Source organism: Staurois parvus, unplaced genomic scaffold (assembly GCF_062004578.1).
Source record: "Staurois parvus isolate SC_StPar_1 unplaced genomic scaffold, SC_StPar_1.0 ptg000438l, whole genome shotgun sequence".
NCBI classification, from domain to species: Eukaryota; Metazoa; Chordata; class Amphibia; order Anura; family Ranidae; genus Staurois; species Staurois parvus.
In genome coordinates this window covers 5,256,234-5,270,902 of record NW_028318234.1, presented here as the reverse complement: position 1 = coordinate 5,270,902, position 14,669 = coordinate 5,256,234, and the positions used below count along the sequence as shown (strand labels likewise).

The 14,669-nt window shown below is 40.5% G+C and overlaps 1 protein-coding gene across 2 annotated transcripts in view; it reads right to left on the bottom strand.

Annotated features, from left to right (window-relative positions):
• RICTOR (RPTOR independent companion of MTOR complex 2) overlaps nucleotides 1-14,669 on the bottom strand; it is a 246,095-nt gene that overhangs the window by 5,176 nt on the left and 226,250 nt on the right. The window contains exons 35-37 of one of the 2 annotated variants that reach the window (XM_089687825.1): nucleotides 11,300-11,458; nucleotides 3,949-4,072; nucleotides 1,011-1,149 (exon numbers count right to left, since the gene is read on the bottom strand). In XM_089687825.1, the coding sequence (XP_089543951.1) occupies nucleotides 1,011-1,149; nucleotides 3,949-4,072; nucleotides 11,300-11,458 (422 nt within the window). The remainder of the gene's footprint in view (nucleotides 1-1,010; nucleotides 1,150-3,948; nucleotides 4,073-11,299; nucleotides 11,459-14,669) is intronic. The other variant, XM_089687826.1, reaches the window with a different exon arrangement.

The window sequence follows — 14,669 nt, the reverse complement described above, 5'->3', positions numbered from 1 at the left end:
CCCACGACCTCCTGCTCTCTAGCTCCCTTGTCTCCTCCTCCCATGCTCGTCTCCAGGACTTCTCCAGAGCTTCCCCCATCCTCTGGAACTCTCTACCCCCAATTTATCAGACTATCGCCTACTCTGCTCACTTTTAGGAAATCTCTTCAGGGAAGCCTATCCTGCCATCAGCTAACAATGGAATCTTCTACTCTTCCTACCAGTCCATCCCCCACAGTTACTACCTTTTGTACCACTAGCCCCTCCCTCCTAGATTGTAAGCTCTGAGGAGCAGGGCCCTCCTAACCCTCTTGTATTGAACTGTATTGTAACTGTATTGTCTCCCGTTATATTGTAAAGCGCTGAGCAAACTGTTGGCGCTATATAAATCCTGTATAATAACAATAATGTATTTCTTCACTCTATTTCACATTTTGCATGGAGTTCAACTTTAAAGCGGTATTAAACCCAAAAGCAAACACTTATTCTATTGCAGCTTACCAATTCTTAGATGTGATGACTGCATCTGTTTTATTTTTTATTCCTTTACTTTCACCTGGTGATCTGGCCAGTAAGTCTGTTGTTTTTCAATAGAACAGGCTGGTCTGCAGATGTAGCAGTTCCAGAGTTCAAACAAACCATTTACTACTAGCAGGGTGCTTACAATGATCAGCTTTTATGTAAAACCTTTATCCCAAAAGGAAAAAAAACAAAAACAGTTTGCTGTGACTGCGTATAAAGTGTGAGCTGTAGTTTAGCTTTAATTTGTTAACATATCTAAATCTTCTAATACATCTAACACTCCCCTCCCCTCAGACTGACAATGCTGCTGTCCAAAGGTGCCCCTTATGCGCCTTCATCCAGAGTGGAGACACTCAAATATAGGTGTGTTACTGACCAGATCACCAGATGAAAACAAGAGGGGGAAAAAAACCTAAATAAAGAAAACTAATGCAGCCACCGACATTTTTGGTTTGGGGTTTTATACTGCTTTAACTATACACTTTAATAAACTTCTATTGTCCACTCACAATCAGAAACTGCACATCTTGAAAAAGCTCCTGGATGAACCTTCGAGATGGGAGTCGAAATGTGCAATGAGCTAACAAGTAGGAAACTTCAGAGTAGAGGCAAATGTCATCAAATGCTTGGGGAAACTTCTCCTTAATCCTAAATGGAGAAAGGAAACAGAATTAGCGCATCAATCTCTGCAGTTACTTGCTGCACAACACCAAAGGTAGAAAGCTCTGAGGGACAATTGCTGATTCATAGTCCTGCATGCCACACTGCCGGAGGCGGCCACTTTTACTTCCACACACTATTCTACATCTATTTGTAGCACATTCATAAACAACTGCTAAGGGCACCCATGTGTCACTAAGGCCCAAACTATGCACACAAGGCCTCTTTCTCTGTCCATGGAGTCTGATATATGCAATAAGGAAACAGACAAAGATATGAAAAAAAAACAAAAACTAAGAAAAGTTCTAGCATTTCCCTACCCAACTTAAAAAAATCATTTCTACTGCTGCCTTCATTTCTCCGAGAGGCTTGTCCATACTTGTCCTGGGGAAAACCTCCTTTTTACATGAGAGGTGTCAGGAAGTGATGGGATCTGTCCAATGGAGTACCTCCGACTGCAGTATAACCTGTCAGAGTCATAATCCTTCCCCACTGTATTCTTTAAGACGATTGAGTGTTTTGTGGAGCAAATCTCCCAGTGTCATGTGATCACATCTTACCCTCTGCAGCGACCCTTCCTCCTTTGGAAGTGGAGAGCAGGATAGTGTGACTACATGAACTGATTTTAGGAGACAATGGGGTTGATTACCTAAAGGCAATAGAGTCTGTACTGTGCAAGTGAAGTGGCTCCAGAGCTTAGGAAATTAGGGGAAGAACTGCTGACTTCTATCAAGTCATTTTTGCTAAATGTTTTTTTTTTTTTCTAATTTTCCTTGCATGTGACTCGGTATTCTTTGCAAAGTTGAGCGTTATCTCATTGACTAAGTTCTGGATCCACTACACTTGCAAAGTGCACAGTCTTTTTGCTTTAGTAAAGGAACCCCACAGATAGGTTCACATTTTATACAAATTTGTAATTTATGGTGCTTTCCACTTTAGTGCCCAACTCCAGTTCTTTGGAGTAAATAAAAGGCAAATGCCCAACAAAAATGCAGCTTTCACTGCAATACTTACCTTCTATCTATTTAACCCATTTCCTGTGAGCCTAGGGCATCATCCACACACCCCCTCCCTATGAGGAGCAATCAAGTCAAGCCAGGACTTTTGAATTTATATAGCAAAAGAACAAATTGTGGAGTGGAAACTGCATGTATTTTTCGACATACTCCCCTGCTACATTTAAACACATATCCCAGCATTTAACTAAAACCTGGAAAGCTTCAGCTTAGAAAGATTTGTCAGTACAGTAAGTGAAGCAGGCTGTCCATCCTAGGACAGCCAGCTTCACTTCGTCATCATTGTGTTTACTGTTCCCATAGACAGATTAGACTGTTGTGCAGGGGCGGACTGACAACTCATGGGGCCCCCGGGCAACAGGGGATCATGGGGCCCGTGTCCTTGCCCAAACTCAAAAAAGCCTATGAAAAAGGTACCAGGGGCATCTCATTGGGTCCCCTACTGATCCCAGGCCCTCAGGCAGTGCCTGAGTTTCCAAACGGTCAGTCTGCCCCTGCTCTTGTGCAATTCACAACAGGTTATGTGTCGATTATCCAGTATCAGGCATTTCACGCACTAAATGTTCACAGGAACAACTGCTGTTGGCTGCGAACCACCACAGCCAGGATTGTCACCAATGGACGTACGGCCAACTTTGAAACATTTACACCATTTAAATGTCTTATTGCGGCTGAGCGCCTCCTCACTGCACTCTGCTTGAAGTCTTCTGTAGATATCCGCGGGTTTTACACTTTTGTTCACAAGAAACTTCATCATCACGCGCTGTTCCATGCACGCACTAACACTGTGGTCTGCAATCTTAACGGTCTCTGGACTGGCCCATGACATGTGCGCCGCCTATCAGTAATAGGACACACTTGCCACTTACTACTGCGTGTATAGCCACAATTGCATCTCTTTTTATACCTGTAAAATGAAATGTCCCGGTTTGACTTGAACGCCCCTCGTAAGTTGACTATTATCCCTGGCAACCTGTCGGTAGGACTGCAGCTTCTTGCCTATTAATTTTCAGTACTTCCCACTATAGTAAAATTTCTAGAAAGCTGTAGTGGGAAAGCAATCTCCCAACAAGTTGTCCTACACATCCTAAGTCCCCACCAAGTAAAAACTAGAATGAGGAATAGCACCAGTGGTAAGCACTCCAACCTTAGGAAAACACTGAATGACGAAGGCTAAATGCAACTTGCTGACTTTAAATGAGATATGCACCAAAAATACAGAGCTATTTCCATTGGATATGCACAAGAAAAGCCCAACGTTTCAGCGGCACACACTATCTTGGTGCTTGTTATAGCAATACACTTCTGCAAACATCCCAGACTAAACACTAATAGGTAGGTTCTCCCTTGGTTCAGCTTCTTTGCCTAGGAGTTATGGATTTCCTAATTATTTCTTGGCAGGGTTCGTGGCGTTGGACAGAACCATTAAGTATTTAGTTTAAGGCTATCCTAACTACGTATGGTGACCCAAAGAACGCCTTTTAAAACAGCTTGACCGAATTTGAGTTAAACAATGGTAATAAAATAGTGCTTGACTTTCCAGCAGATCACTGTCCTATTAAAGTGTCTGGATCACAGGCTAATACAAAATTCTCAAGTGGCACAGACGCTATAAACCATTATTCTCCCCACAAGAAAACACTTCGAAATCTTGGAAACAAGTTAAAAAAAAAAAAAAAAAAGAGAGAGCGAAGAAACAGAATTAGCTGTTCCCAAAACAAGAATTTATTTTGGGAGAAGGGTGATCACATTAAAGAGAAAAAAAACTTACGTTAAAAGTCCTGTTTCATGACCCTTTGTTCCTACAGAACTGCTCAGATTAATGACAAGTCTTAAGACTTCTTTCCGTAACAATATTCGGCACACAGGTGTATCTTCAGGAATTGATTTTCCTCCTAAGAGCAGAAATTTAAGTTTTTTTTGTCAAATAAATTCTTAAACAAAGCAAGTCAAAGCATAGCTTGAACCTAAAGAATAAAGTGCACCTTGATTTCAGCCCTTCCTATTGGTGGTGCATGGAAGTGCCAATTTTAGTGTGTGGCCTGCCTGGGAATTCTCTTCCATGTTAAAAACACTCCGAAATCATATACATATCAGGAGATGCTGTCATTTTTCACTGTAAACACAGAGTGAAAGTGGAAGAAAATCCCCAATTTTGGGTTGTCACCAAAACAGGAATAGACTTGAAACCTTCAAACGGGGACACTAGATTTGGTGCCCCTGGTGATCACCAGGGATTCTCTCACTTTGTAGGGATTTCCTCAAACTTACTATGTTGGCTATGGGAAGGGACAGGACATGAAAGGAATTCTCCCCAATGTGATATAAATGGCACGCAAAAAGTTCACCGTCCTTTTAACAGAGTGAACAAAAATTGCCCTTAATTCTATTTTAAGGAACTTAGATTAAAGGTGAACCTGAAATGTGAAAATATGTAAAAGTTTATATAAAGATCACAATCTCAATTAAGACCATTGGGGCATAATGACCCTAACTTTTTTGATCCACCATACTTACTGAAGCAGCCCCCCCCAGTCTAAAATTCTACCTTCTCTTCTTGTGTATATAAGTACATCAACCATAGCAATAAACAGTAGACCAATCTCTGAGTGTCCTGCTACTGCAACGTGATTTCTTTCTAATGCAATGCCGTGGTGATTTCTTTCTAATGCAATGCCTGTTAGATGGAACAGTACTTCAATTTTTGGATCGTTTCCACAACATAGATAAGATTGTATGGACACACTAGCACATAAATTACATTTGAGCATTTAATACGGCATTTCAAACCTTTCTCTGAGTCCTCCTGTACCTCTTTGTACACTTTCCTCTTTACCCATTAGCCGCCCGGCCAATGGCCGTTTGGCGGCTTCAAATGTGTCCCTGCATTCCGGGTGCACGCCATTTGGCGTGCTCCCGCACATGCGCCGTTTGCGCTAATGCAGAGCGGCGCAGCAGTGAGATCTGTCACCGGCCGTGCACCTCGGACACGGCCGATGACAGATCCGAGCACCGGCTCCCGTTGCTGGTACCATGTGACCTGCTGTGACCAATCACAGCAGGGCACATGACAGTTGTATACAATGGGTGGCTTCATTCATGATGCCATCCATTGTATACTAGTGCCTATCTGTGAATGGTCACAGCTAATCACATGCACATGTCATGTAATTAGCTGTGACCAAATCACAGCTAAGCACAAAAAAAAAAGAAAAAAAAAAAACTGAATGAATCGATTTCATTCAGGTAAATGCTTGCTTATAGCAAAGTAATTCTTTGCTATAAGCAAATTGTGTAAAAAAAAAAAAAAATACTGATCACTTCCCCAAAGTAGTACAATGTTACTATGGTAACATTGTACTACTTTGGTCATAGTAAAATATGAAAAAAAATCTTAAAAAAAATTTAAAAAAAATGTAATAAAAAATTAAATATAATAAAAAAATTAAAAAAAATTAAAAAAAAAAAAATATATTTTTTTTTCATACTGTCACCAGTCAGTGTCCCTGTTCACCGCCATGCCAGTTATATGATGACGCTGTACTGCACTGGTGACAGTATGTAAAAAAAAAAATAGTGAAAATAATTTTTTTAATTTTTTCATTTTCCAAAAAATTATGACAAAAAAATACAACTTCAAAAAACTCGCCATGACTCTTATGAAGTACGTCGGACTGTCTACTCGGCAAAAAGGGGTCATTTGGGGATATCTGTACTATTCTGACATTCTTGGACCTCAAGAAATTAGATTGGCCGTCAGTACTTCAGGATTGATCAATATTCAGATCTATACCATAGTTTGTGAACTCTATAACTTTCCTACAAACTAAAAAATACATCCTAATTTGGGTTATTTTCACCAAAGACATGTAGCAGAATACATCTCGGCCTAAATTTATGAAGAACAATTATTTATTTGTAAACTTTTATAACAGAAACAAAGAAAAATTTTTTTTTTTTCAACATTTTTGGTCTTTTTTTGTTAATTTAGCAAAAAATAAAAACCCCAGTGGTGATTAAATACCACCAAAAGAAAGCTCTAGTTGTGTGAAGAAAATGATAAAATTTTAGTTTGGGTACAATGTTGTATGACCGCGCAATTGTCATTCAAAGTGTGAGAGCGCTGAAATCTGAAAACTGGCCTGGGCAGGAAGGTGTAAAATTGCCCGGTATTGAAATGGTTAAGGGCAGAAACAATAGCATGCAAGGCTAAGGAAAATGGCTGAATTACGGGAGAAGCCTGGCAGATTTTTTGCTCCAGAGAGAACTCGTTGTATGGAAGCCAAAAATTCCTCTTATCAAATAGGTAGCTTGTGTTTTGCTCTGAGGTGGAGAGTCACCTAGGGTACCAGAGTTCGTTATCATTTTGAAAGCTGCCTGAGCGCTTGCACACACCCCAATATTAGGGTGTGTAGAAGCAACCCCTGATGTCTACGCACGAAAACGTTGATTGTGAGAACAAAAATAATTATTCATGGTTAACTCTAAACGGATGACCTCTAGGGGCTTTTGAAGCATTGTACCCATTGTACCCAAATTTGTCGCAGTTTCACAGATGCATGCAAATTTAAAGCTTGACATGTCGATATCTATTTACTCGGCACAACCTCATTCTTTTTTCATTTTACCAAAAAATGAGGTACTATATTGTGTTTAGTGACAAACTCTGTAAAAATCAGTGAAATAAGCCAATATTGCTCACTCAGTGCCACAAAAAGGATATAAAGATCAGTGAAATAATAATCATGCATATAATACTACATATAATGCCATAAATCAATGTGATAAAAACTAAACCCAAACAACAGTGATGGTGACTGATAGTAGAAACATATGTCTCCACTACTACAAAAATGTGCAAAAAACTATTGCATATACATGCGATATATTCCCAAAAATATCACACAACATAAACCAAGGAACATTTACCTCTTAAAAAATAAATAAATAAAATAAAAAATAAAGAAGATCCATGTGAGTGCGCATTTTGTATGTTTTTTGTCCTATTCATTTAAATAAACATATTACACTATGGAAGGATGTGTTTTATGTTTTAAATGAGATATTGGCGCTGTATCTTACCCTATCTGGAGAGGAGCCATTATCAGAGTGCTGACCTTTTTGAGGGAGATTTGTGTGCGGTGGGAGCAGATCAGTGGAGTGGCTGCATACTTGAAGGATCTGAGAGGGAGATCCCCCAAAACGCTTTGACCCATACAGGTCGAAATTTTAAGGTGAGAGGCTTATCTAGCCGGTGGTCGGATTGTCTTGTGTCAGCAGTTACCCACTGTCACACACTATCAGCACGAGTGTCATCGTTAATTGGATAAAGTGATATTATCCACATCATATTGGACTTTATGAGCACAGATCAGACGTTGGAGTTTGATCCTATTAATATATTAAAGTGTTGTTGCACGGATTTTCTTCACAATATTGTACATTGATTTTACATATTTTATGTCTCACTGATTGGGGGTTTATATATTTATTTTTATTTATTATTTTTTAAGAGGTATATGTTTCTTGGTTTATGTTGTGTGATATTTTTGGGAATATATCGCATATATATGCAATAGTTTTTTGCACATTTTTGTAGTAGTGGAGACATATGTTTCTACTATCAGTCACCATCACTGTTTGTTTGGGTTTAGTTTTTAGAACATTGATTTATGGCATTATATGTAGTATTATATGATTATTATTTCACTGATCTTTATGTCCTTATTGTGGCACTGAGTGAGCAATATTGGCTTATTTTACTGATTTTTACACAGTGTGTCACTCTGTATTTGTGGATGTATATATTTATTCATGTATTTTAGTTTGTGAGTAGCGCTACATTGTGATTTATCACTATATTGTGTTTGTATGCCCTAAAATTAACTTTAGTGTTGGACTGTCCTTGACCTGTATAGTACCCTGGGGCTGACAATTCATTGCCAAAGTGAGCACCCATGTAGTGCCCGAATCAGCATTACAGGCCATCCTCACTGTATAATATATACACTGCTCAAAACAAATAAAGGAACACTTTTAAAACACATCAGATCTCAATGGGGAAAAATATGCTGGATCTCTATACTGATATGGACTGGGTAATATGTTAGGAATGTAAAGATGCCCCATCGTTTTATGGAAATGAAAATTGACTGACAAGAGGACTGAATTCAAAAAGACACCACGAAAATCAAAGTGAAAAAATGATGCAGCAGGCTAGTCCATTTTGCTGAAATGTCATTGCAGCAACTCAAAATGGTCCTCAGTAGTTTGTATGGCCTCCACGAGCTTGTATGCATGCCTGACAACATCGGGGTATGCTTCTAATGAGACGACGGATGGTGTCCTGGGGGATTTCCTCCCAGTTCTGGACCAGCACATCACTGAGCTCCTGGACAGTCTGAGGTGCAACCTGGTGGCATCGGATGAACCAAAACTTGATAGCCCAGAGGTATTCAAATGGATTTAGGTCAGGCGAGTGTGGGGGCCATTCAGAGGTATCAATGCCTTCATCCTCCAGGAACTGCCTGCATACTCTCGCCACAAGGCTGGGCATTGTCGTGCACCAAGAGGAACCCAGGACCCACTGCACCAGTGTAGGGTCTAACAATGGGTCCAAGGATTTCATCCCGATATCTAATGGCAGTCAGGGTGCCATTGTCTAGCCTGTAGAGGTCTGTGCGTCCCTCCATGGATATGCCTCCCCAGACCATCACTGACCCACCACCAAAACAGTCACGCTGAACGATGTTACAGGCAGCATAACATTCTCCACGGCTTCTCCAGACCCTTTCACATCTGTCACATGAACTCAGGGTGAACCTGCTCTCATCTGTGAAAAGCACAGGGCGCCAGTGGTGGACCTGCCAATTCTGGTGTTCAATGGCAAATGCCAATCGAGCTCTATGGTGCCAGGCAGTGAGCACAGGGCCCACTAGAGGATGTGGGGCCCTCAGGCCACTCTCATGAAGCCTGTTTCTGATTGTTTGGTCAGAGACCTTCACACCAGTGGCCTGCTGGAGGTAATTTTGTAGGGCTCTGGCAGTGCTCATCCTGTTCCTCCTTGCACAAAGGAGCAGATACAGGTCTTGCTGATGGGTTAAGAACCTTCTACGGCCCTGTCCAACTCTCCTAGAGTAACTGCCTGTCTCCTGGAATCTCATCCATGTTCTTGAGAGTGTGCTGGGAGACACAGCAAACCTTCTGGCAATGCCACGTATTGATGTGCCATCCTAGAGGAGTTGGACTGCCTATGCAACCTCTGTAGGGTCCAGGTATCTCCTCAGTCTACCAGTACTGACACTGGCTCTAGCCAAATGCAAAACTAGTGAAGAACAGTCAGAAAGGTGAGTAAGGAAAGAAATGTCAGTGGCCACCACCTATAAAACCATTCCTGCTTTGGAGATCATCTCATTGTTGCCCATCTAATGCACTTGTTGTTAATTTCATTAACACCAAAGCAGCTGAAATTGATTAAAAACTGACCAGATCAATATCCCAGGAGTTTAATTGGCTTGATTCTATACTCTGATTAAAAAGTGTTCCTTTAATTTTTTTGAGCAGTGTAGAAAGCAGTGAAGAGCTGAAGATTCCAAAGATGTTGTATTAAATGCTGCTTGTATGCCACCTAATGGTGACATGACAAATGAGATTCAAAACAACTGGACTGGTCATAAGAATTTTCCACTATTTCTCAATCCTGTAAGTGACAAGAAGATACAGTTACCTGTCACATACAAAAAACATGCAGCGCTAGAGTATATAGATCTGTCTCATGATAAAGTGTGACCACCTAATAAGGTATAAACGCAGCTAGCATAATGGTCTTGAGCAACCAATACTATAACATTCTCATGGTTAAGAAGGTGTAAATGGTGATATAAGTGTCAAAGTCAATATATCATAGGAGTGACGTAAATAAATCTGTGACATCTGTGGTAGGAAGTGTGGCTGTAGAATGCACTAACCAGATAGCGCAGATAATAGCGCATTGGAGTAAAATGACCTACTCCTGGTCAATGGATCAGGGAACCTGCCGGAGTGGTGGTCGTCTCTGCTGTGGTCACCAGAATCAGCTGCGTCCTCTCCAATTATGGAATTCCCAGGTGTCCAGTGGAATAAACGCTCATCCGGTATGTAGTGGAATCCTTATGTCAGCGACCTCCAGGGGTGCGGTGTGCGCTCAAGGAACAGGAATCACCTTCAGGGCTCAGAAATAAACCCAAAAGAGAGGCTTCCGATAGTGTAATAACTTTTATTAAGGAGTAATAGACAAATAAAGCACTTACATGGTGCAATACACAATTCCAAAAATGTAAGTGCTTTATTTGTCTATTACTCCTTAATAAAAGTTATTACACTATCGGAAGCCTCTCTTTTGGGTTTATTTCTGAGCCCTGAAGGTGATTCCTGTTCCTTGAGCGCACACCGCACCCCTGGAGGTCGCTGACATAAGGATTCCACTACATGAGCGTTTATTCCACTGGACACCTGGGAATTCCACAATTGGAGAGGACGCAGATGATTCTGGTGACCACAGCAGAGACGACCACCACTCCGGCAGGTTCCCTGATCCACTGACCAGGAGTAGGTCATTTTACTCCAATGCGCTATTATCTGCGCTATCTGGTTAGTGCATTCTACAGCCACACTTCCTACCACAGATGTCACAGATTTATTTACGTCACTCCTATGATATATTGACTTTGACACCTATATCACCATTTACACCTTCTTAACCATGAGAATGTTATAGTATTGGTTGCTCAAGACCATTATGCTAGCTGCGTTTATACCTTATTAGGTGGTCACACTTTATCATGAGACAGATCTATATACTCTAGCGCTGCATGTTTTTTGTATGTGACTGTTTACCACGAGGCGTTTTGGAGGCTTGCCTTTCATGCCAGCTGCTTTTATATATTTTGCTTTACAACTATCCAGCGCTCGTTATACCCTTTTTTCTATTTAAACGAGATACAGTTACCTGTTCCTCAACCACATAAAACAATATTGAGAAGTTCAGTTCTTTCATAAAGCTACAAAGCACTGACAGCGAGGCTGTAACTCAAAGTAACATTTGTCCTGTCACAAATGCAAAATGTATATAGGTGGCCACTTACCTAGAACTAACTCTGTACTTTTGGTACTGCTCGCAGAGCCCTGGGATACACCATCACTACACCCTGAAATTCCAGAAAACTTGGAAGAATGGGACACCACCTCTAAATGATTGGGGATGGTATGTGCACACCAGTCAGAATATGGAATGTCAGGAAATTCTGGGGATAAACATGGCAGCAAAGGTGAAATGTAAGCAAAATGGGTAATGAATAAAACACAATCATGGAATAATAGAACATGCAAAATAATAAAAATAAAGTTCCTTATTCTGTTTGGGTTAGGGATTCCCAGCACAAATTTCCAGGAAATCACATTAGGTGTATGTTCACTCAAGTCTGCCGCAAGTACATGATCACCACAATACAAGCTTGCCTTCTGGAGATGCCTGCTCTAGCCTATGGGTTTGGACAAGCCTTGTGGACACTGATATGGCATTACAGTGTAATAACCTGCCAGCATTCAGGAAGAGAATTCTAAGAGCTTGCTTTACTGGAAGATTCCTGTACAAATTGTATGCAAGTTTCAGTATTTTTAACTGAAAGTAAACCATTCCATTCCTCTTGCTATCCCATCTAACACCACCTGTGCTTAAAGGCTGATAGAAGCTCTTTATCGCTCTCTGTCTTACATCACAGCTCTCGGGAAATCCCTACAAAACAGCTATAAAACTGCATAAAAATGTACTTCTGTACTTAACTCACTTTCCTTCATCCTGGTATTTTCTATTGGCTAAAGTCAGCGAATAATCTTTGCAGCTAACCATGAAACGAGGGCTAGACACTGTAACCAGATTTGTAAAAACTGACTTTACCTTCAAAACTTTGAATTCCAGTCTGAATATTCACAGCAGCTATCTAGGGATTGATATAAAGCCATGACAGGCGAGAGGGAAAGAATAAAGAGCTTAGGAGGGCATCTAAACAAAGGAATGGAATGGCAAGAGGAATAGTGTGGTTTGCTTTGAAACTTGTTAATTAAATCTACTGGAAAGGCAGCTAATTGGTCAGCTTGTATGCAGCCAAAACAAAGTTTAGCCACCTCTGAATACAGCAAACTAATTGCTACTATCTGGCTGTGAGATGTTCCTCAGAGGCAGGGAGACATAGTGGTTCAACACTCCCTGTAAAGTGCTAATAAAAATGAGCAAAACATTTTGGTGGTAGCAAGACCACAGTAGGTGTTTTGTTTACATATGTAAACGTGTTGTCTAGTTTACATTATTGAACTGCTAGCATTTGTAAAACCTTCCCAGCACAGTGACTTATTAATAGTGAAATGTGAAAGTCAAACAGGTGGGAAGTCAAAGTATAACTAAAGGCAATACGTTCTTTTTCTTTTGTTTTTTTTTGATAGAGTGGAAATGGAATAGAACCTATGTCAGGTTTTGACTGCTGTCTGTGCTCCCATTAGGGAGATTCACCCTCTCTATTTGTCCTGTTTACCATATCATCGAAAGCGAAAGTAAACGAAAATCGCAAATTTTTGGTTGTCCTCAGAAAAGAGGAGAAATCTTCCAATGGGGATACTAGTAACCTGGGGGTCCCCAAGGAAAGCCCTCTCATTTCCTGTTTAGCTATGGGACAGGAAATAAAGGGAAATCTCAATGAGACACAGATGGCATAAAATAAACTGACAGGGGTTATAACCCTCCCTTACGCTATCTGAAATGAAAAAAAAAAAAGTTTTGCCTGTAGTTCTACTTTAACATAAAACAGACAACTAGTTTCATTTAACAGCTTAATGTAATATATTTGAAAACTGCCAATATGGATAAGCCCTAATTTAGGTGGTCAGGAAAAAAGACATGTTACAGGTGTGATGAAAAGTTAATGAAAAAAATCCTCAAAACTATAAATCCAAAATATTCATGCCAATTAAATATTTCTGATGTAGAAGAGGGGGATAATCATGGAAAGTAATGAGAAGAAACTACTGGTGTTCTCATTTTACAGGTGGTGTAGACAGAGAATACAATCAATTTTGCATTTCCAAACCGGCACCAGGCATTTGGGTACATCCTTGTGTGTAACTGCTGTAATCCCTATATTCCCCTTACCAGAACACATTGTCACAGTCACAATTAACTCTAACACTCCCCCTAACGTAACGCTTATCGTACTTCCTAACTGTGTATGAAAAGACAAAAAAGAGGGCGCACAGGCCTAGTGCATTACCTTTAAAAATGAGATTTATTGATAAAAAGTAAAACACTCACAAGAGAAATAAAATGGAAAACATGTCACAAGAGATGCAGTGTGGTCCAAGACCCCTGAAGATAGCTCTGAGGGAGAGGTACAACCTCGAAACGCGTCAGCCATCAGCTATCCAGAGGTCTAATCCCCCACCAGACTACCTTCAGGACCTTCTTGGACCACACTGCATCTCTTGTGACAAGCTTTCCATATGATTTTATTTCTCTTGTGAGTATTCTACTTTTTATCAATAAATCTCATTTTTAAAGGTAATGCACTAGGCCCGCGCGACCTCTTTTTATCTTTTCATACACAGTTTTCTTTGGATTTGCCTGGTCCGTTGAGGGTAGCAAGGCTTGCATTCCTTTCATACACGTGGGGATATTGACATTGTGGAGTCCATTGTCCAGCGCAGGAGCTCAGGCATTCGGTTGACTTTTTCTTCCTTCCTAAAAATAACACTTAATTTCCGCTTAACAATTAACCCCTTAAAAAGCTTAACTCCAAGTGTAAAAAAAAGTTGAAATAGTTTGTACCAAGTTGGTCCTAACAAACCATTTACTTCACTAACTGATGCATCAGCTGTGTGCGTTGTATAAAGTGTACGTAGCAGCGATGTGCTCTGGCTGTGGGACGGAAACTTCCCATTTCGCTCCAATGCAAAAAATCGAGTCGCACAGGGCGCTGTTCAGGCATTCATGGGAAGCTTTGTATTCTATGAATGAACAATGAATGTTCTATGAATTAACAAAGCTTCTTCTAATTGGCTGAAGTAGAGATTGTGACATCATCAGCCCACCTGTCTTAGGATCTAATGTCTGTGCTGGCCCAGCATCTCTATTCCTCCCCTCAACTCTCAATATGTAGCTGCCAGGGAAGATCAAAGAGTAATACTATAGACTGTCTCTTTAGTGACGGCTCTCAGTCTGCTGATAACATATCCAAAATGGCAGCACACAGCAGCAGTTTCAGTGTTATAAACTCATGAAGAAGAGAGCAAAAAAGTGAGCGCTTTAAATGGACAAGCAGCTGAAACACACAGGACAACCAAAAGAAATCCTCACATGAAAATAATAAAAAAGTGCAGCGCTATAAATATAGATGTGACATAAAAATATAAATATATAAAAGTCCCAATGAAGGTGACCTCGGGTAACAATGCACACTGACCAGAAGT